Source organism: Rhyacophila brunnea, unplaced genomic scaffold (assembly GCF_057557595.1).
Source record: "Rhyacophila brunnea isolate RB1 unplaced genomic scaffold, BYU_Rbru_1.0 scaffold_18, whole genome shotgun sequence".
Taxonomy (NCBI): Eukaryota; Metazoa; Arthropoda; class Insecta; order Trichoptera; family Rhyacophilidae; genus Rhyacophila; species Rhyacophila brunnea.
Genome location: NW_028232837.1, coordinates 15,908,352 through 15,931,339, shown reverse-complemented (window position 1 = coordinate 15,931,339; position 22,988 = coordinate 15,908,352). Strand labels below are relative to the sequence as shown.

Sequence of the window (22,988 nt, the reverse complement as noted above, 5' to 3'; positions counted from 1 at the left end):
CGAGTACCTTGAGTAAATATTCGGCCTCACATATTGTCACTACTACAAATTCACATAGTAATTACTGTGACTCGACTCTGCACAACTGTTTTGTTCTCTTGCCTCTTTCAAAACAATTTGCTCCAAAGCTACATAGGTACCTACTTACCATTCCTAATAATATGTAGATAACTCTATTTTTTTTCCTAAATTTGCATGTCTCTATTATAAATGTTTTATTTTTCATCCTCTTACACAACTGTTTTTTAATAATGATTTTCGTGTCATCTGTTATTGCCGTTATTGAGACCCATCACGTATTCATTTATTTTATATCAGAAAATAATCCTAATATAAAATTTTTAATCGACCTCAAAATATAAAAAAAAGATCTCTAAAAGGAATCCCAAATATATTATATGCTGCAGAAAACGAGTAGTACTCAAATTTTTACAGTTATACCTACTATAATTTTCACGCACTTTTTCTGAAATGTACTATCAATATGTGATTTTAAAAGATAGCAACACTGGCCTAATTACATTTTTTTTTACAATCCGTTATTTATTTACGTATTATTAAATTTTATTGTACCTATTGTAGTTTTTTGGTTAGTCCAAATACAAGTCTAAAATTATTATAATTGAAACATTATAGGTATCTTTTTTATTATTATTATTAAGCATTATAATTATCTTACAATAAGTGTAGTTTAATGTGGTGTTATTAGAAACACTGTGTACATGACGTGCCTTAAATAAATGATCATCCGATCTAACTGAATCTAACCAATAACTACATTATTATTAAATCAGTGCTCCGAAATCGGCGCGTCCGTTGGAGTTTTGGGAACACAGTATCGTAATTCGCAATAGCAATATTAGGTAGACGAGTAGATTCCTGTTTAGTTTAATTAAAATATTAAACTAATAAACTAAAATGGAAGGATGCCCAATATTAATTATTGTACAATAATACAACTCATTCAACGTCTTTTCAAATCATTAGAAAAAATGGAGCTACGATACATTTTTATAGCGATCTGGGTATATACCTACACTCATCTTTTAATGTGTGTTGGGGTCACTGATAATTACGTGACTTTTGCCATTTTGTAAATGTTCCCCTTATACATAATTAAATAATTTGCGCGTAACTATATAATAAATTCCTAATGTGTGTCGTGGAAGAAAAGGTTTTGGAGCACTGTTCTAGGTAGGTACCTACCTGTTTTCAGTATAATCTATTAACATGTCCGTTAGTTTTTTTTAATCACCTAATAATTTCATAGTTTATTTATTTCATTAGCTATCTACCGAGTTTTTTTTTATAAAATAATCTGATAAATAAAGGCTTATAAAATTTAATGTCCTGTTGGAAAGAGATTTTTTAAATAAATAAACACATTCCACCCATAGCTGTACCTTAAGTTTTAGATCTAAAAAATAAAATATAATTTTATGTATCCACAGTATTTTATGTTGTACCTAATTGTAATGATTTATATACTTATAGGTACCTATATAAAATAATGTATGTATCCGATGCATCATTAAAAAGTTCAATGACCAATTTTTGTTTTTTTTTCCTTTATAACATGTATTATAACATTTACATTATTATCAAAATACATAGTTATTTACATTTTAGTATAAGTATTATTTTCTTACAATATTAAAGTACGATCCTGTTGATAATAACACTTCTTGAATGTAGATAGAGGTTTTAATCGCTGTCCATTTTCGAGTGCATTATCGAACAAGGGTATTTAACTCAATACATGTGTACCAACGGCATCACTCACAACAAAGTGACAGCTAACATTTTTACAAACAGTTTTGTCGTTGTGATGGCGTCGGCTTTTGTTTTTGTTTATAGTCACGTGTTTGTCTGTTTTCTAAATTAACTCATTTTGCCATAATAATTACATCGATATCATCAATGAACACTGGATATTATGATTTATTCTGTTTATGTGATTCATAACATCAAAATTTGATATTTAATATAGAGCAATGTCGATAAAAGGAAACTGGTTTTGATGCTATCTTAATAAAAAAAACACTTAAATGATCATTACACAACATATTTTTACAGAGCTGATGAAGATTAGCGTTACTCATTTCAATCTGTAGATAGTCTAGAAATACTTTATTAATTATTTGTATCCTGAGTATCTTTTTAGGTTATGTCAAAGTTGACATTGTTACTCCGTTGGTGTTGTCAATTCCTTTATTGTTTTTAGTATGTATGTAATCAACATAATAATTAATAGTCGAATGTCATTACTTTCTGTTTGTAATGGTTAAGCCACATTAAAATAACAGTAACTAGATTGGAAGTTCAGCGTAAAACAACCAAAATGTGTAGCTTTCTTTGTTTGTGTATTATTGTTTTCTTAATTAACCTCAAATTGTAAAAGTTACATTTCAACAATTTGTTTGAAATGCAGTTAGTGTATATTATAAGATAATAATTAACCTAGTCCACTCCACATTATTTAATTATCGATGCCGTTGGATATGATATTCAATTGAAAAGTTACCAACATGGCTATTCCTGGAACTTCCTGGTATGTAGGTATATCTCATGAAAATGCTATTTTCAGCTATGTTATCACTATGCAATCCTCTATTCAATGATAAAACTGTTATATTTTAATCTAAATTTATTCTATTATTTACAATAATACAGTCTTACTAAATAATGAAATTATTCATATGGACTGGAGTAGAATGTAGTAAATACTTACTACAGTTTAGCTGTGGTTCAAAAGTTATTATATTCAAGTTGCTACATCTACACAACTGTCAGATGACAGTTCCATCGTTGTAGTTACTAAATTATTTGTTTTTATTTTACTAAACTATATCTGACTTTACCAAATACTCTATTCATTATTTTGTGTGCGTGGATTAGTCATGTCAAAACTAAGACTTTTCAGGTATCACACATCTTATTCCATGATGGCATTGATATAAGACACATATTTATTATACAATCATTAATGGCATCTTTTATCATTTTAATGTTTGGTCATTCTCATTCAAATAGCTAGGTACATAGATTTAATTTTTATTATTGTACTATATTATACTATCAATAATTGGTTACAAATTCACTATTCTAATAAAATATAAAGTTTTTAATTAAATTCCTAAACTCTTCCAATGTCCTTTTTCATGTGATAATTATAATTTTTTACATTGTGTGCAAACTTCATAAAATCAGGTGCTCTCCTTTGTTTATTTAGATAGGTATGTTACTTTACTAATAATGATTATTTTTCACTCACAAATTGTTTGTCTAATGCATCAATGACATTGAGCTACTTTACGAGCTGCTTGTTGGCGAATTTACAATCTGCCTGTGATAATTATAATTTTTTACAATGTGTGCAAACTTCATAAAATCAGGTGCTCTCCTTTGTTTATTTAGGTAGGTGTGTTACTTTACTAATAATGATTATTTTTCACTCACAAATTGTTTGTCTAATGCGTCAATGACATTGAGCTACTTTACGAGCTGCTTGTTGGCGAATTTACAATCTGCCTGTAAAGTCGCCCAGTGTCATCATCGAACAAGCTAACAAACAGATTGTAAACAATCTACTGAGAAAAGTTGAAAGCCGGTCAACTTTACACACTACACGCAGGCGTGTGGGCTGCTGTGTCTGCGCAGTAGCGACCTCCCGGTAAAAAACGAACTACGTTCTGTCAAAATAGTCGCTAGCTAGTTGGCTTCTCAGCGAATGGAAAGTTTTATGTGTCATCATCACAATCGCAGTAGCTGAACCGCCCGCTTTTAAATTCGCCAACAAACAGCTCATAAAGTAGCTCAATTGACGCATAAGGAACATTTTATACGAGCAGGTAAAACACCACAGACTGCTCTTTGATTATGAAAACTAAGCGTGGCCAATTTCCTCCCACGACCGATAAAACATTCATGTAGACAGGCTAATTATAAACCAGTGGCGAAGGGTGGAGGACAATTTAAACCTGCCTAATCCAAGCCATAGTAGATATAATCAAAAAATATATTATAGATAAAAGAATATTTTTATCGATTATGGTTCGGTTAGGCAGGGCTAAATGAATTTAATAAAACTGACCAACACCATCTGTAATATGTATTCTTAATTCAACGAAAACAAATAAGTATTACTGAAAAAATGTGCACTATATTTGCCAGATCGACCATAGCATACGTGTAATCTATTATAGTTGTTTAGGCAGAGTTTAATTTCATTTTAAAACCAGCACCATCTGAAAATTGTATTTTTAGTTCGATGAAAACAAATAATTATGACTGACAAACTTTAGTGTGCATTATTTATGTTGGATCTGAAAAGCTTACCTTCAATCCTCGCCACTGTTATAAACCATTAGTTCTTTCTGTTTGATGGTATGGCCGGTTTAGCCGCTCATGTAGAATTGTCCTTATTATATTAACCGTAATATCTCACACTATATGTTGTATGTTTTATTAACCACTGTCTTGACATATTATAAATGCCTGAAAATATCACTGTTTTAAACTGCATTTTGTTATTCCCACATCAATATTGATATTCCATAAATTAATGTTTGTTCGTGTTTATTTTATATTAATTTGGACACCATATAACAATGTCAATAAACACTTATCGTTTTTATTTTAACCCCCGCCCTCTTATTATATCCTGTTTTGTTGTAATCCATTAAATTAATATTCCTTGCGTGGTAGCATTGCATGAGTACTTTGTCTAATTAATATTAGTAACAAACCTAATAAATGTTGAATAAATTATTATTTGGATTTCCTTCATAGATGTCTACTTTATCCGGTCGCGGAAAGGAAAGCTCCTCATGATAGTCAATGACTTTTCATTTTGCGAAGAGTCTGCCGTTCAGAGTAAGGTGATATGGAGATGTACTTCTAAAAAAGGAAAATGTCGAGCGCGGATTCACACCCTCGGTGATAAAGTTCTCTGCGCCAAAGGTTTGCATAATCACCCGCAGAGGCCAGTTAAACCCATGAAAATAAAAAAGTCTTCATCGCCTAGAACTATTTGTATTAACACGAATGAAATAATTTTAAAGAAAGAAACGTCCGTCTCGATAAAGGCTTGTGACTGATTTTCGCCTGATTATAATATTTTTTGTACTCACATTTTCTTCTGTAGAGAAAAATAATATTTTGATGTATTTTACAAATTGTATTTTTTATACAGTGCATTTTACACTAGATTATAGTGATAAATTATTTTCATGAAATATGATGTGATGACTCAGATGAACTATTTTTGATATTAAGATTTAACTGATATTATAAGAACGTATTTTATAAAAAAATTCCTCATGTAACTTATTACCTGTGTGATATGTTGTGATTGTTCTTTCAAATGCTTGTTTTAAAGTGAGAGACAAATCAAACAAAATTTTATTACATGCCATTTTTACAATGTAGAAAATAAAATATTTCAGTATTAATGATAAACTTTTTAATGATACCCATTTTACTAGTAGAACAGGTAGATATTGTAATTCAATTATATCTACCGAGGTTCTAGCACGAACTTAGACTTAAGACTTATACGTGAAACAATTTTTATGATGACCTTTTAGCCAATGTTATCTGAGTTAGAATTGCCATAATTTCTAACTCCATTAACATTTTTTTTACAGACTTGTATACTATTATTATGCATTATAATCATTCTTACTTTGACTGCCAGGATCTCGGTACAAAAATTTTTCACTAACTTTGAAATATATTTCAATAGATAAAAATTACAGTACTTTCTTAATAATGATTAGGAGAGATGTCGAGGACGATGCCAAATTATGTCTTTAGGACATTCGGTCATTGGGACCATCTTATACCATCATATAATTATACGTTGAATCCTGGATTGCGAGTAAAATTCATTCCTTATATGTGTTTGAAATCCAAAGCACTCGTATACCTTACTCCGGTGGTGCTTTTCTACAAAATCTTGGTCTTGCAAAACACTCGCAATTCAAGGTTTTACTGTACCTATTATATATATATATATTGGTTTCCATCAACAATTTTATTAATTATTGACAGTTAATGAAATGAAACTGATGACACTTAGAAATAAGATATATGTTAAGTATACTCTTTTTTTTATTACTATTACTTTAATTTCTCATTGTTACTTTAATAACATGTGAATTCCTTCACTAGTTTTCATATTAGCAACCGTTTAAACACTGTTTGTCATCGGCAGATGTCACGTACATGAGATCAAGAAAAGGGGGAGAAATGCTAATTTTCAACCGAAATTCTTACCACCGTCAAAGAACACGCAATTCCAAGACTGAGTGGGAATGCTCACAACGCGCCAAGCTAAAGTGCAAGGTTCGAGTCCACACCGTCGAAGATGAAGTGGTCGCCACAATGGGATTACATAACCATTCTCCCAATTATCCCTGATTTTTATATGTTTCTGTCATTTAATCCCTATTATGAAATAATTACACCTCATTTGGAAAAAAACATCAATTATCATTAATAATAATTAATGGCTAACCTGAAAGTATATATTTGGATTGATATTTAAAATAGCATATTATTAATTAATGACAATAATGGTTATTTGGCAATCACATTATTGTGTGTTACTTACCAAAAGTAAAAATGTAATAACTTTTTAAATCGATAATATACCATAATGACCAAGTGTTTAATAACGAAATCATTTAAACGTGTTCATATTCTTATTTTGGCTGAAATTTTTTTTATTGGTCCAATATAAACCCTTTTTGTATGGAGAATTTAAAAAAAATATCTAAACTATAGTCCCATTTCAACTCGCTGGTGTGAAAATATCATAACAGACTTTTTATCCCAAGTCATTTGTTGTAACTAATCGTGTCCAAGCACTCATTGATTGAAATGTCAACGTTTGAGTATGATCAGCTTTACGATTCAAACCAACGACTTGTGAAACAAAATTTTATTAGTGTCCACCGTAATCATTCTTTAGAATTTTCCATGCCGACAGGTCAAATTTCTTAATTCTGCCAAAAAAATCTAGTCACTAATAATTTATTGTAAGTGGAAAAAAATGTTACCAAGGACTGAGTGTTTTTTTGTTAATAAATACATATTTGAAAATACTTTGTGTACCTTATTTTTATCTTAAGTTTGTGTTCAAAAAATATATTGAAATATTGTAAATCAAAATTTATGATGATGTATCTACATTAGCAACTTCTATATTGTGGCCGATTGCTAACTTGGAACTTAAAACCATTCCCTCTATTATACATACATCTTCTCCCACTTCATGTTATTGTCTTCACCACCTATTTCGCTATGACGTGTTGGTAAAAATTTTACATGGAAGGTTATAAATTAATTCGAGTACCTAATAAAACTAATATGACGTTTATTATAGAGTTACCATTATATCATGGCTGCAGATGCCGTGGCTATGTTCTGCAGAACTAAAGATATCCCTCATTCTTTCATGTACTATAATCCGACCCCCGCTTACGTCCTTAACAATACATACAGTGCATTGAAATTGCAGTCATTACAATTTAGTTATAAAATAATAGCTAATTCTCACCACTTAGCGTCCATCGATTCCAAAACTTGTAAAAGATGGGTAAGGTATGGACGTGGAACATGACGTCCAGCTCTGATTCAATCTCTAAATTCAGGATATATATTTTGTTCTTTTTTAATATAATATCGATTTTAAGACCGGTGTTACAATAACTGCGTCATTTGACGCGAATTTTTCCAGGTGAAGTGTATTTCAAGCTGTCACGGCGCGGCGGTATGCAACTCGTCTACAAAGAGTATCCGTTTTGTCATGATGGAGAAAGAGACGGCGTCACCCACTGGAGATGCTGCCGCCATTCCTCCTTACGCTGCAAAGCCAGAGTTAGGACACGGGGAGAAACAGTTGTACGAGAGTGGAGGGAACACAATCACTAGAATCTCGCATTGAAGATGTAACCCACCAGGACTATAATATAATATAAATGGAAGTTAATTTCGCATACCTCTTCTATTCTAAGATTAAAGCTTCTTCCATGTATTTATTTAGTCCTGGACGGACACCTTTATTTGTTTTATTAATAATATAATAAAAAATGATCGTTATTAATTTTGTATAACGTTAATAAAATATATAGTATAACGTTGGTTAACAGTGATCTTAGATCATGTGCTGATGGCATATTATTATATCAATATTCTATCTTCAATTGTTTTGAAGGTGAATGCCTAGCAGAGGCACCTAGCGGATAAATACAATGGTTACAATTTGAGTTGATTTACATTTGAAAATGTTATAATAATAAATACGTAATTAAAAAGTAAAGAAAATAAGATACCTAAACCTAGAGTTTGAACAAACATTATAAAATGTGAATTTTCTTTAAATTGCAAGCTTCAGTTATTTATCCGCTAGGTGCCTATAGCAGGCTGAGCATTCACCTTAATATTGTGTTGTTGCCACGTTGCACACCACTATAAAAAAATTCTAGAAATTTTATTTTTAAGTGCCTAAGTATTTTACACAATCCATTCCGATCTAACTTTAAATGAATTGTTCGTCTAGGTAGGATAAGTGCCGAGAAATGGCTGGCGATATTTGGACCAATAATCATAATAATATGTTTATTATAATTCATTCGATTTATTTTACTTTTATAAATAAATAAACTGCACAATGAATTTGGACATTCCCAATTTGATGATTAGTTATTCACATGAAGTAATATCATTTATTACAATTTTTATTATATGCTTAGTTTCTTAAACGGTTTATATTTTACATTTAGGCACATTTTGTATTTTTAAAATTGTCAATTTTCGAAAAATGTTTAATGTTAGGGGTCGTCCATAAATATTATGTCACGAAATCTTTTAAACATGTCTAAACTTACTTCACTATAATGTCTCAACTAATATTTTGTTGTATCTCTATGTCCCTTGCCACAAATCATCACATCATTTACCACCCTATCCCCTCTGTTAGGGCGTGACGTCATCATATATTGACGACCCCTTGTATCGCTGCAAATTACAAGTGTAAAGCAGTGGTCGGCAATTGTCAGATATAGGAGATATTGTTTAATCTGATTTCAAGTTCCTTTCATCGTTATATAGAGAAATGCAATTAAACCACCCAATATATATTTTAGATGAATACCACACGTTATGGTAACTGTTCTAAAGACAACACTATAATTATATAATAAATAAATATTTTTTAGCAAAAATTCAGAAAAGGTATAGTTTTCAATTTTTATTATTATCCTGCGTTTGCCGACCACCGGTTGAAATGACTTTGTAATTAACTGATTTAATAAGATTATTTTTTTCTATAGAAATTACTATCCATGAAAAAATGGTATCAAAAATCTTAATAGTTCGATACGAACTTTAACAGATCGTTATTAACGGAATACGATTTTGTTGTTAAAACACTAATAATTAATAAACGTAGGCCCATTTTATATCTCACGAATTTACTGTGATAATTTGTAATGGATTTACTAGGTTTAACATCAAATTAAAGTAATAGTTATTTTTTATAAACCATGTTGACATTTTGATAGCGGAGAAAGTATTGGTAAGATTAAATGATATATTGTACTTTATAAAGGAAATTGTTAATGAAAATTATTCTTATACTCAGAACCTTTTTGTTTAATAATGTCATGCATTGTATAAGTTTTTTTTTATTAATTAATCTGGTGGTCAAAACTCTATTAACTCCTGTCCATGGCAGACTAGGATAATTCTTTAATCCAGCTCCATAGTACCTTTTTATTCAATAGAAATTGTTTCGTTAGTATCAGGGTTGGCGAACCTATGGCACACATGCTAGAGGTGACACATATGAAAATTTGGCTGGCATGTGAACGATTAAAAAAAAATATATATGCACAGTATTTCCGGACTCTTCATTTATATTTTATCTTTCCGTACACCTACATATTTTTAAGCTGGCGACAAATTTTGTTATCATTATATCTTTGTTGATCCAGCTGATGTTCACCGTAGCAAGTGTCAGTGAAGACAAGTTCATGCACATATTTTCAAAGTCGGTGGACTAAGGAGTATGGCATGATTAAAGAAGTCATTAAAGAAGTATGTATTCAGCGCTCGAAATAGAAAAATTTACGAACCGGAGCGCTCAATAATTTACGAAAATATTAACAGTTTTAATTCTAATTCATGATTTAAGTCCATTGTTCTAGTTTTATATTATAGTTGTTATAAAATAAGTGTGAGATTTTTTTGTTATATGGTATACTGGTATAGGTATATAGCTCAGATGGGCAAATTATTTTTTCCACGAAATTCTGGGGATTTTATGAACCGGAACGGTGCTCCGGTCTTTTTCGAGCACTGTATTTATTTTGTATTCTGGGACAGTTGTATGCAGAACCTCGTCAGTAAAACGGTATTATGAAACAAACAATAAATCACAGCTTGAGAAAATCATGGACGAGCAAAAAGAATTTATTGATTGGGAAATTTAAAATAAATATATTCAACCAACAAACATACTTAATTCGCCAGTCATTCAAATATAACAGTTGCTTGTTATTTTGCTTCGAACATAATCGCTAAAAATGGAAAATCGTTCAGTGATGGGGAATGTATGAAAGAAGCGTAGGTAAAATGCTCCCACAATATTAATGAACATTTTGAAAACAAGGGAAAAAATATTCAAAGAATAAAAGATATGCATGCCTTCAGTTAGAAACACGGCGATAAATAAAATCTCAAGTACTCAATTGTAACTTTCAAACTTATTTAATAGAATTCTTAAAATCCTTTTCCTTTTTCTCATGAAAAGGTGCTGGGCACGTCAGATAGTCAGAATATAATATTTGGGAAATTTTGGCACGCGTACATGAAAAGGTTCGCCAACCCTGACCTATACCCTAACGAAAATAGTTTTGTAAAATCATATTTTTAACCTATTATTCGACTTATGAAATGATAAGATTTAATGTTTGAGATTTATCTCATCAATCAACAATGTTTCTAGTTATTCATTCCACTGTTTTCTTTATTACCTTACCTACATTTTTTGTGGTTATTGTTATCTTTCTTATTATATTACATATGGTGCAAATTTATATAAATAAATTTGATATTTGAAAAGCCTGAATATTTTTTTTTATTTGATACCTATCATATCTTTGTCCTATCCACTTTTTACGATGTCAAAGTTGTGGGAGTTGTGTCGTATGTTGTATGGTAGCTTGTCTGTACATATTTGCAGATTTCCACCATTCTCTTTGTCTTTCTCTTACGTGGGCATTTTAAGAATTAAGCTGTGACAAATCACACCAGAGTGAGTGGCAGCTGCAATCTTGGGCGATGCCCCCGAGACATGTCCGGATTCAAAAAACTGCAGGCGCCTCAAGCCTCCTTACAGGAATATTTTGACTACGACACCCGATTTTTTTTCAAAAAGTAGGAACCTACATAACTCAACTATCAATAAATATACTTAATTCAAACGAGACAATAATAGTTTTTAAAGGTGGTTAATACACAAATCGCGGCTACCAAGTTTTTTTTCATAGTATTAAACGGTTGCATGTAAATTGTACGTAAAACATTTCACCGTGGCACAGTTCGCCGTGAGCTTTCTTACCAGGAAGAGATGACCGTATACTACACTGTCTCCAATGAACATAAATTCAATTTTCATAGCCGATTTTGGTAAAATTGATGAATGAATGAAAAACCAAATCTAACAAATACAGTATAACGGCTATTTTCAAAATTTGTTTGCTGCTGGCTTCCTGTAGTGTAAACCGACAAGAACTGTGTTTACATGAATTTTATATCAGTACTATACGACCCAAAGAGGTTGGACATCAATTATACGACCATATACGAATATTTCCGATACAACATTTCACGGTGATACGGCGAACTGCCTAGACGTACAAGTTTCCGGACACGGTATTAAACATCGCTGAATCTTGAACATTTTGTTTTTCATCTATTCTATGCAATGACATTATTAATGGACGACGCATTCAGTACAGTAGCTAGCAAGTAAATTCGCCCATAGTGACATTCGCACGTGTATAAGTAGACATCACGCAGTATCATTATGCGATATCACGCATCGGGAATTTATATCAATATCACCTTTATTGTAACGGCGTTAGAACAGTGTTTCTAGTATCAATGTTCGTTTGAGCGAACCTGTTCGAACCGAATTATTCGGCAGACCCGACAAAAAGTTTCGGGAATTTATAGCAATATCACCTTTATTGTAATGGCGTTAGAACAGATTATGCCATTCGGCAGACCCGACAAATAAAGTGAGTGTCATTTTTTTTCCCAGATGCTTCGTCCATATTAATGTCATTGATTCTATGTCATATTGAGTGATTTTATTGGCTAAGTTTCTATGAATAAACAAAAATATTAAAACTATTAATGATTGTCAAACTGGCAGTGAGGCATCGCCTTTCGGAATCACCCAAAGCAATCAACCAATTATTGCATTTTCACAACTAAACAGCGACAATGTTATAACGATAATTCATATTTGCTGTACGATTCACCTCAACCTGAAAGTCTGCGACCCAGCAAACAAGAAAGGCATTGCAAGTGTGTATGTAAAACAATTACAGCATTTTTTTTAAAGCTCTATCTATTATCAATTAGGTAAAAATAACTGCTCTGTGATCAAAGTCAATTATTTTTTTATATCAAGAGTTTTAGCAATATCCGCACCCCAGTGAAATACTGTCGTAGCGTAAGTCGTGATATGATTAGATACGGTTTTTTGCTATTTTAATAAAAAAATAAAAATACTTCCTACTAGTTACTTCAACTGAGAGTGTCGGCGAAAAAGCATTTTATGCAGTATAATATGTATTACACTTTTTGAACACTGTCCAATCTAGTAAAATACGATTGTAAGTAAATTATGACACCAAAAGCTACCCATTTTTTAAACTTATAATAATATTAAAAATGTCAAATATCCTAATAAAATAGTCTGTTATTCAAAAATATTAAATTTTCTTGTCAAATGGCTCTTGGATATAAATTATGTGAGAATTGACAGCTATTCTTAAAAAATAAACCACCTCTTGAAAGCTCAGCTTACTTAGATATCGCATCATTGAATTATTACTTGTGAGAAGATAGAAGAGAAAGGCTAGAAATAATTGTTCAGTCACGCTACTTACAGGACTTACATGCACTTCCCGTCCATGGAGGCAGATTGAGCGTTGCTTACGCCTATTCCAAGTCAGCTCCGGCTCAGCCCAGCTCTTTTTTCAAAGTTTCCGTTTCAGATCAAGATGCCCGGCAGTTTTCTTTTTCGTAAAAACACCACTTAGGTGGTAGGTAGGTATTATGTAATATGAGGGGTATAGAAGCAAAGGCAGCAAAAAATCATTTTAAAAATTCACATTAGAAGCACAGGCTGCATTCTTTACTTGAAATATTATTCCCATACTAAAAAGTCAAGTGACAAAATGGCCGCTCGGTAGAATTTGGGAGCAAACTTTCAATTAGTTAGACGCAAAACCAAGCAATCTTATAAATTTGGAAGCAATATTGACTTTTATAATTTAATAAGTATAGTGAAATTACTGATTTTATTATACAGATAATCTTTTTAACCTTATTTCTACATTGAAAATAAACAAAAACATCTGCATTAAACTTATTTGCCTTAAATTAGTTTTTTAGCTTTTTCTCCAAAACACCGTTTTGGTAGAAATCTACCTTTGCTTCTATATCCCTCTTATATCTTCTTTTTAACATTGGAGCAGGCCATGCGGCCCAATGACGGTGCAGTGAAACCGCAGTACAGTAGAAGATTTTGGTAAGATAAGATAGGTTTTGAGAAAACCACATAAATATAATAAAATATAATTGTTGTGACGTCACGTGTATGTGATATTCGAAGTTAAAACGGTCGAAAATATCTCAGGTAATGAAAAAGCAACTGACAATACCTACAACCGAAACTATAATAATTAAATTAATTAAATATAATACTAAAGATAGTTATGGTTGAACTATAAACTCGTGTTAACGGCCCACGTGCTCGTCGTAGGTCAAAATTGAGTTTTTATTGTATTTTCAAACCATGATCCTGGACACTCCTTAAACGTTGTAGATAATCTATTTATATAATTTCGAAGCCTTATTATCCTTTATAGTTATTTTAAACATTTGATGACTGCATAAAGTATTTTTGTTACATAAAATAGTATTCTTTTAAACCTTTCGCTCTAATGTTTTAGAATATAGTCATATTTCGGTACATAACTGTGCAGTGGTGTTAAGATTTTTTACGTTTATTAATTTTTAAATGCATTCATAGATGGTGGTGGAAGAAAGAAAAACCTCGCATCGGAATAATTTCATTGCGATGTTGCCAAGTTTACCAGGTACAACGCGCATCAAATCTTAGCTGAAGGCCGAGGTAGGCAGCAGTGAGTTGCTGTGTGTGCGTTCATTATGAGTTTTGTATGAAAAATTGGGGTTCTCAGAGTTGCCACTGCCGGCAGCAGCAACACGAAGTTGCCCGTATATTCCCGGCCTTACCTCCTTTGATGATTATGTAGGTAGGCACCTACCTACCTATTAATATTTTTATTTTATCAATGACCAAATTTTTACCATATCCAACTGTTGGCAGATAATTTTAAATCATAAGTGTTTTTATTTTAATCTTCCTAATGCCTGAGGACGGGTTACAGCCCGAAACAGCTAGTGATAACTCAATATTGTCGATTTAATTGAATAAGAGTTAAATGATAATGCATGTGAAGTTTTATTTTTAATAATTATTTCGACTTGGTGACATGAAAAATATTGAAAACCACTGCGTTAGCCATAGTATAACAAGAATGAGGTGAATATATACGCAAATTTGCAATAATGACTCATATTGCATTGTAGTTATTCATGTTATATTATATGAATATTTTTCACCTGCGATACAAAATAATATATTTGCGCTTCTGCCTTCAGCTAAGATTTGATGCGCGTTGTACCTGGTAAACTTGGCAACATCGCAATGAAATTATTCCAACGCGAGGTCTTTCTTTCTTCCACCACCATCTATGAACGAGAAAAAACATCCTACGAAACACTGTATGATAGCATTCTCTAACTTTTTACTTTTTGTATAATCTATTTTCACATTAAAAAATCTCAATAGCAGTTTTTTTAATATAGGTAATATGTATGTTTGGCATTTGACGTTCATGCAGTGCCATCTAGGAAAATAAATATAGAGCGCATCTTGGTTGAGTGCGTGTTGCCAACCGTATTATATAGTATTTGTACTATAATTTTGGTCCGCGTACTATGAACGATATAAAACCGGTATAGTACGCCCAAAGTACTATAATTTTAAATATCGGAAAAATATGTAGAGTACTAAAGTACAGCACAGTACTACAATTTCGAGATATAAGAAAATTTTGAGAACTTAGAAAATAGTCGAAACACATAAAAAAAAAAAAGATCCCAGACTTGAAATGAACTTTCTCGAACCCAAACAGTGATGCCAACCGTACTATAATTATAGTACAATACTATAATTTTAATTCCATGGAAATGTAAAATTTTAATTTTAAAGGATGCAAGACAAAAAATGTTCCTGTACTAATATATTTTTCAGAATTACTATAATTTTTGATGTACGTCAAGTTGGACTGCCCACTTTTGAAATTCAAAATTTTGAAATAGCCAGTCGTTAGTGCTGCGTTAGTGCTGGTTAGTGCTGCAATATCATCGTTAGTGCTGTTGTATTAAAAAAGTTATAGGCAATTCAATGTGGGCAGTCCAACTTGACGTCAAGTTGGACTGCCCACTTTGTAAAAACAAATAAAATTCAAAATTCAAAATAGCCAATCGTTAGTGCTACATTAGTAATGGTTAGTGCTGCAAAAATTATCGTTATTGCCATTAAATTGCAAAAGTTATGGGCAAATCAAATTATAAAAAACGTCAAGTTGGACTGCCCACTTTTTAAAAACGAATAAAATTCCAAATCCAAAATAGCCAATCGTTAGTGCTACGTTAGTGTTGGTTAGTGCTGTAAAAATTATCGTAATTTGCATTAAATTAAAAAAGTTATGGGCAAATCAAATTATGACAAGCGTCTAGTTGGAGTACCCACTTTTGAAAAACAAATAAAATTCAAAATCCAAAATAACGAATCGTTAGTGCTACATTAGTATTGGTTAGTGCTGCAAAAATTATCGTTATTGCCATTAAATTGCAAAAGTTATGGGCAAATCAAATTTTAAAAAACGTCAAGTTGGACTGCCCACTTTTTAAAAACGCATAAAATTCCAAATCCAAAATAGCCAATCGTTAGTGCTACATTAGTATTGGTTAGTGCTGTAAAAATTACCGTCATTTCCATTAAATTAAAAAAGTTATGGGCAAATCAAATTATGACAAGCATCTAGTTGGAGTGCCCACTTTTGAAAAACAAAAAAAAATCAAAATCCAAAATAGCCAATCGTTAGTGCTACATTAGTATTGTTAGTGCTGCAAAAATTATTGTTATTGCCATTAAATTGCAAAAGTTATGGGCAAATCAAATTTAAAAAAAACGTCAAGTTGGACTGCCCACTTTTTAAAAACGCATAAAATTCCAAATCCAAAATAGCCAATCGTTAGTGCTACATTAGTATTGGTTAGTGCTGTAAAAATTACCGTTATTTCCATTAAATTAAAAAAGTTATGGGCAAATCAAATTATGACAAGCATCTAGTTGGAGTGCCCACTTTTGAAAAACAAAAAAAAATCAAAATCCAAAACAGCCAATCGTTAGTGCTACATTAGTATTGTTAGTGCTGCAAAAATTATTGTTATTGCCATTAAATTGCAAAAGTTATGGGCAAATCAAATTTAAAAAAAACGTCAAGTTGGACTGCCCACTTTTTAAAAACGCATAAAATTCCAAATCCAAAATAGCCAATCGTTAGTGCTACATTAGTATTGGTTAGTGCTGTAAAAATTACCGTTATTTCCATTAAATTAAAAAAGTTATGGGCAAATCAAATTATGACAAGCATCTAGTTGGAGTGCCCACTTTTGAAAAACAAAAAAAAATCAAAATCCAAAATAGCCAATCGTTAGTGCTACATTAGTATTGTTAGTGCTGCAAAAATTATTGTTATTGCCATTAAATTGCAAAAGTTATGGGCAAATCAAATTTAAAAAAAACGTCAAGTTGGACTGCCCACTTTTTAAAAACGCATAAAATTCCAAATCCAAAATAGCCAATCGTTAGTGCTACATTAGTATTGTTAGTGCTGCAAAAATTACCGTTATTTCCATTAAATTACAAAAGTTATGAGCAAATCATTTAGGTACTAATTGTGCAGTTGAAGTTTTTATGTACTTACAGGTAAGTACCTAGCGCAATTGTTAGAGTGAAAGAAAAAAGAGATTAGAATGGATAGGTACACATTTTTTTGCCTGATTTCCCAAGGTAAACTCAATGATTTTAGTTCATAATTGAAGCCTGAAAATAATACAAGATAATGTTTGATAAGTTTTATGAGCGAATACAAGTAGGTGTGCACGGGCAACAGTGGATTGTATGGGGCGAAGGGATGGTGTTTTGTTTGAAGCCAGCGAAGGCAGGTAACAAAGTATTGTGTCCATGGCAGTGTTGCCAACCGTACTATAATTATAGTATTTGTACTATAATTTTGGCCCGCGTATTATGTACGATATAAAACAGGTATAGTACGTCCAAAATACTATAATTTTTAATATCGGAAAAAATATGTAAAAAGTACTAAAATTTCGATATTTTCATTCGATAAATTGGTGCAAAGTACTATAATTTCGCAATATAAGAAGATTTTGAGTACTTGGAAAAAAATTGCTCGAAAAACGTAAAAAAACCCTTGACTGGTTTAAAATGAAATTTCTTGAATTCTTCGGTAAGCATTTTTGGTCGTAAGAGGTACCTAAATAAAAAGGGGTCTCGGAGTTTCTCAAATTCTCCGTTATATTTTTCTGAGAAACTAAAAACCTATACATTTTCAACACTATGACTACGCGTACTATATTAGTTCTCTGAACTATAATTCCACTTTGAAAAGATGGCAACACTGACGGTTGGTAACACTGGACTAGGTATAAAATTTAACCCGGCCAAAGCTGAACTTCGTCATACAAAATTGAAACTATGCGGTGTTATTTTTCGGCATATTTTTTGCCGTATATGAATGAATAGGCTAGGTAGTTATAATATAAACTCTGTATTTATTGGAGGCCAAACTTATAAAGATTCCGTGAAAACATTAAAATATGCAGTTATATATCAAGTGCTGTCATAATATCCTAAGTGACAGTATTTAACCGCTTGTAGGTAGTTAAGTTAAGTAAAAGTATCTATGTTATAATATTATGATTCGTTTTATTTAGGCACAAATTTGCATACCTACCTACAACAGTTGTAGGTAGGTATATGAAGTACCGTCAGCGCTCGAAATGGAAAATATTACGAACCGGAGCGCTCGAAAATTAACACGGTTATCAAATTTTATGTGTATTTTATAAACATAAGGTTGCTAGATTTTTTATTATATGGCATATCTAGCTCAGACGGTCAAATTATTTTGTCCACGAGACGGAGCGATAACTTTACAGATTTCACGAACCGGAACGGCGCTCCGGTGCGTTCCGGTCCATTTCGAGCCCTGAGTACCATGTAATATGTTTGGTTAATGCAACGGGCGCTAAAAAATCTTAAACTCCTGTGAAAACATTATTTCAAATTACCTATTTTAGCATGTCATTACGGAGAAACTTGATTGTACCATTTAAACACACGAAAGTAGGTAAGTACACAAAATATAAATACTTACACTATTACCATTTAGTGCTGCCGATTATTAATTGTATAATCGGCAATATATTCTGTATCTGAACATGTCTATCTTTGGCAACAGTGTCTGCAGTCTGCAATAACGGAAAAGGCCATGGACCAGTGTTGCCATCTTTTCAAAGTGGAATTATAGTACAGAGCCTCCAAAATAATAGTATTTGGGGAAAAAATATAGTACGCGTTGTCATCTGTTGAAAATGTATAGGTTTTTTGTTACTCAGAAAAAAAAATAACGGAGATATTGAGAAACTCGGAGACCCCTTTTTATTTTGGTACCTCTTCCGACCAAAAATGCTTGCCGAACTATTCAAGAAATTTCATTTTAAACCAAAGTTAAGGGATTTTTTTACGTTTTTCGAGCATTTTTTTTCCATGTGCTGCAAATCTCCTTATATTGCGAAATTATAGTACTTTGCACCAATTTATCCAACGAAAATATAGAAATTTTAGTACTTTTTATATATTTTTTCCGATATTCAAAAGTATAGTATTTTGGGCGTACTATACATGTTTTATATCGTACATAGTACGCGGGCCAAAATTATAGTACAAATACTATAATTATAGTACGGTTGGCAACACTGCCATGGACACAATACTTTGCTACCTGCCTTCGCTGGCTTCAAACAAAACACCATCCCTTCGCCTCATACAATCCACTGTTGCCCGTGCACACCTACTTGTATTCGCTCATAAAACTTATCAAACATTATCTTGTATTATTTTCAGGCTTCAATTATGAACTAAAATCATTGAGTTTACCTTGGGAAATCAGGCAAAAAATGTGTACCTATCCATTCTAATCTCTTTTTTCTTTCACTATAACAATTATTGCGCTAGGTACTTACCTGTAAGTACATAAAAACTTCAACTGCACAATTAGTAAGTACCTAAAAGATTTGCTCATAACTTTTGTAATTTAATGGAAATAACGGTAATTTTTGCAGCACTAACCAATATTAATGTAGCACTAACGATTGGCTATTTTGGATTTTGATTTTTTTTGTTTTTCAAAAGTGGGCAGTCCAACTTGACTTTTTTTATAATTTGATTTGCCCATAACTTTTGTAATTTAATAGAAATAACGATAATTTTTGCAGCACTAACAATACTAATGTAGCACTAACGATTGGCTATTTTGGATTTTGATTTTTTTTTGTTTTTCAAAAGTGGGCACTCCAACTAGATGCTTGTCATAATTTGATTTGCCCATAACTTTTTTAATTTAATGGAAATGACGGTAATTTTTACAGCACTAACCAATACTAATGAAGCACTAACGATTGGCTATTTTGGATTTGGAATTTTATGCGTTTTTAAAAAGTGGGCAGTCCAACTTGACGTTTTTTAAAATTTGATTTGCCCATAACTTTTGCAATTTAATGGCAATAACGATAATTTTTGCAGCACTAACCAATACTAATGTAGCACTAACGATTGGTTATTTTGGATTTTGAATTTTATTTGTTTTTCAAAAGTGGGTACTCCAACTAGACGCTTGTCATAATTTGATTTGCCCATAACTTTTTTAATTTAATGCAAATTACGATAATTTTTACAGCACTAACCAACACTAACGTAGCACTAACGATTGGCTATTTTGGATTTGGAATTTTATTCGTTTTTAAAAAGTGGGCAGTCCAACTTGACGTTTTTTATAATTTGATTTGCCCATAACTTTTGCAATTTAATGGCAATAACGATAATTTTTGCAGCACTAACCATTACTAATGTAGCACTAACGATTGGCTATTTTGAATTTTGAATTTTATTTGTTTTTACAAAGTGGGCAGTCCAACTTGACGTCAAGTTGGACTGCCCACATTGAATTGCCTATAACTTTTTTAATACAACAGCACTAACGATGATATTGCAGCACTAACCAGCACTAACGCAGCACTAACGACTGGCTATTTCAAAATTTTGAATTTCAAAAGTGGGCAGTCCAACTTGACGTACATTAATTTTTGCGCCTTGTACTATAATCAGCATAGAAAAATATGGCAACACTGTACTATATAATTCCACTCTGAAGATGGCAACGCGAGTTGCCATATTTTCTACGCTGATTATAGAAAGGCATAAGTTGATAGTATTTCTGTAAAGAAAATACCTAGATAGTGCACGAACATTTTTCGGCTCAAACCTTTAAGAATATAGTATTCTGGCATACCCAGCATAAAACTTTAGCATTTACATTAGGTTCCAATCATAGCATTACAGCCAGCATTCTTAACCGTACTATAATTTGTACCATTAATCCACAGCCAGTAATAGATTAGAATGAATTCCACATGGTAACGAAGTGCGATTCGCGTCCCACCGGCACTAATTGAAAGCAGGTAACGCGAATCGCAACCGACCATCCACTGAGGAACCATTCAAATGAGTAAAACATTAAAAATACTTACACCCCGCATCCTAATGGGTGATCTGACGGCCAGCAGCACAGCAAAATACTTACACCTTTTACATCAGGCTTCCAAAGTAATCCATTTTTTTTTATCTTAGCCACCCCTAGAAGTCGCACTAACCCTAATCCCAGGCCGTTTAGCAAATGGCACAAAGCTCCTGAACAGCGAAAAACAAATGATAAAATGAAAATGGCAGTTGGTGGGGCCAATTTCATTTCTTTTAAATTTAGGAGCTGTTTCGCCCCCAAAGGGGCATAATGAGCATCAGTTGAATTCCCTTGGAGAAGATAAGCCCATCCAAAATTTAATTAAAAATCTGCAAGTACTTAAAATTATGTAAAACAAATGTGCATTAGTTCGCCCGGGGGTAGAGTATAATCCAGAATAAAGAAAATACCAGCTGGCGTGCGCGTTCACGCAGGTCATACTTGAACCCAATTTGTATAAAAAAAAATGTTTATATTATAACATGACCAACCTAAAAGTGAGATCGAATAAAAATCCATGCACTTTGAAATGCAACAAATAGGACCTGCGTCAACAACGCCATGTGTCTTCGTCCAAGTTCCGCAACCATCGGGACAACATACTCACAAGTCAATAAACATGAGATAACCTGCTAAAGTAAGAGGCAGTGGGAACACTATTAAACATACAAATGGAAGCAGATGATTTACCTCAGGCTGACGGAACTGACAAACCATACAAATACCGACCTTCCAACGCACTCGAAGCACGTCAGTTCAATGAACACTTAACACCTCTGGTAGGGTAAATAATCATGGACCTTCCAACCACCCACCCTCGGCCTGATTAGATACACCAACCATACAAACAGAAGCCTCACAAGCCAAATCGAGAAAATTGTTTGCCCGCCAACCCACCCAACAATTGTTTCGATTTCACTTGATCAGCTTGAACACTTAGTACCATTGCACTTATTCACTGTGGGCGTTCCCCGTAGCAGATATCACTTGGCTGAATTCGCACCTTACATTGAATACCAGAAAACTGCTTAATACAAATCTGAAATGAGAACCAATATTATATAAACATACCAAAATATCACAAAATAACCACAACACAATGCGACGAAGAACCACTTCACTGTAATAACAAATACCTCACAATTACCCATAAACACTCGAAACATTTTATTGATAATTTGTAAAATCATATTTCAAATACAACATAAGATTGCAATAATGAATTTAAATATTCCATTTTTGACTATCTGTAGTCGAAGTTACGCAACGCTACAAATAGTCGACATAAATATATGCAGGACAAAAATGAAGTTGGCGGTACTGCTTAATAAGATTATATTACGATCTAGGTATAAAACAATAAACGGAATGTAGTCACCAAATAAATATGAGCACCCAGGGTTCAAAAAGAAAAATCCACCTACCTTTAATGTCACTCGATTATAAGTCGAGGCCGGTTACAGTGGGTCCATCGAGCTAGAATTAATGCGGATATCAGGCCGCAAAGTATTTGACCAATTAATAACTGTAGGAATCGAACCCACATATGACACATCATTAGATATAACCAATAGGAATAAACAGATAACACAAATATTAAGTGTGGAAACGTGGGCGCTCAGTGCAAAACAGCCAACTTCAATTTTAAAACCGTCCAGAACCGGAGCTAGTGCCAGCGCAACATCCACGTGCGGTACGGACCAC

At 32.5% G+C, this 22,988-nt stretch overlaps 2 protein-coding genes and 1 long non-coding RNA gene across 8 annotated transcripts in view; 2 read left to right on the top strand and 1 right to left on the bottom strand.

The window, feature by feature from the left end:
• LOC147073254 (uncharacterized) overlaps positions 1-22,988 on the bottom strand; it is a 781,660-nt gene that overhangs the window by 756,464 nt on the left and 2,208 nt on the right. Inside the window, exons 4-5 of one of the 3 annotated variants that reach the window (XR_015070437.1) lie at positions 19,337-19,490; positions 18,982-19,071 (exon numbers count right to left, since the gene is read on the bottom strand). The exons of 1 other annotated variant lie outside the window; for it this stretch is intronic. Coding sequence is in view for 1 of the 2 variants with exons in the window: in XM_085945115.1 (XP_085801241.1) it covers positions 22,313-22,323 (11 nt within the window). In the remaining variant the exon portion in view is untranslated. Of the gene's footprint in view, positions 1-18,981; positions 19,072-19,336; positions 19,491-21,488; positions 22,324-22,988 lie in introns of those variants that run through there. One more of the 3 variants, XM_085945115.1, reaches the window with a different exon arrangement.
• Positions 1,808-7,103, top strand: LOC147073256 (uncharacterized). 4 transcript variants are annotated; one of them, XM_085945119.1, is made up of 4 exons: positions 1,808-1,863; positions 2,432-2,555; positions 4,792-4,962; positions 6,218-7,103. In XM_085945119.1, exons 3-4 carry the CDS (start codon positions 4,830-4,832, stop codon positions 6,421-6,423), a joined length of 339 nt encoding a protein of 112 aa, XP_085801245.1. In that variant the 5' UTR covers positions 1,808-1,863; positions 2,432-2,555; positions 4,792-4,829; the 3' UTR covers positions 6,424-7,103. The 4 variants fall into 4 exon arrangements, with proteins under 4 accessions (XP_085801245.1, XP_085801243.1, XP_085801242.1 ...); XM_085945117.1 differs by having other exon boundaries at positions 1,808-2,555; XM_085945116.1 differs by having other exon boundaries at positions 1,808-2,559.
• Positions 14,800-22,580, top strand: LOC147073255 (uncharacterized). Its single transcript, XR_015070442.1, has 3 exons — positions 14,800-15,669; positions 20,873-21,005; positions 21,061-22,580. It is a non-coding gene; the product is annotated as an uncharacterized LOC147073255 (long non-coding RNA).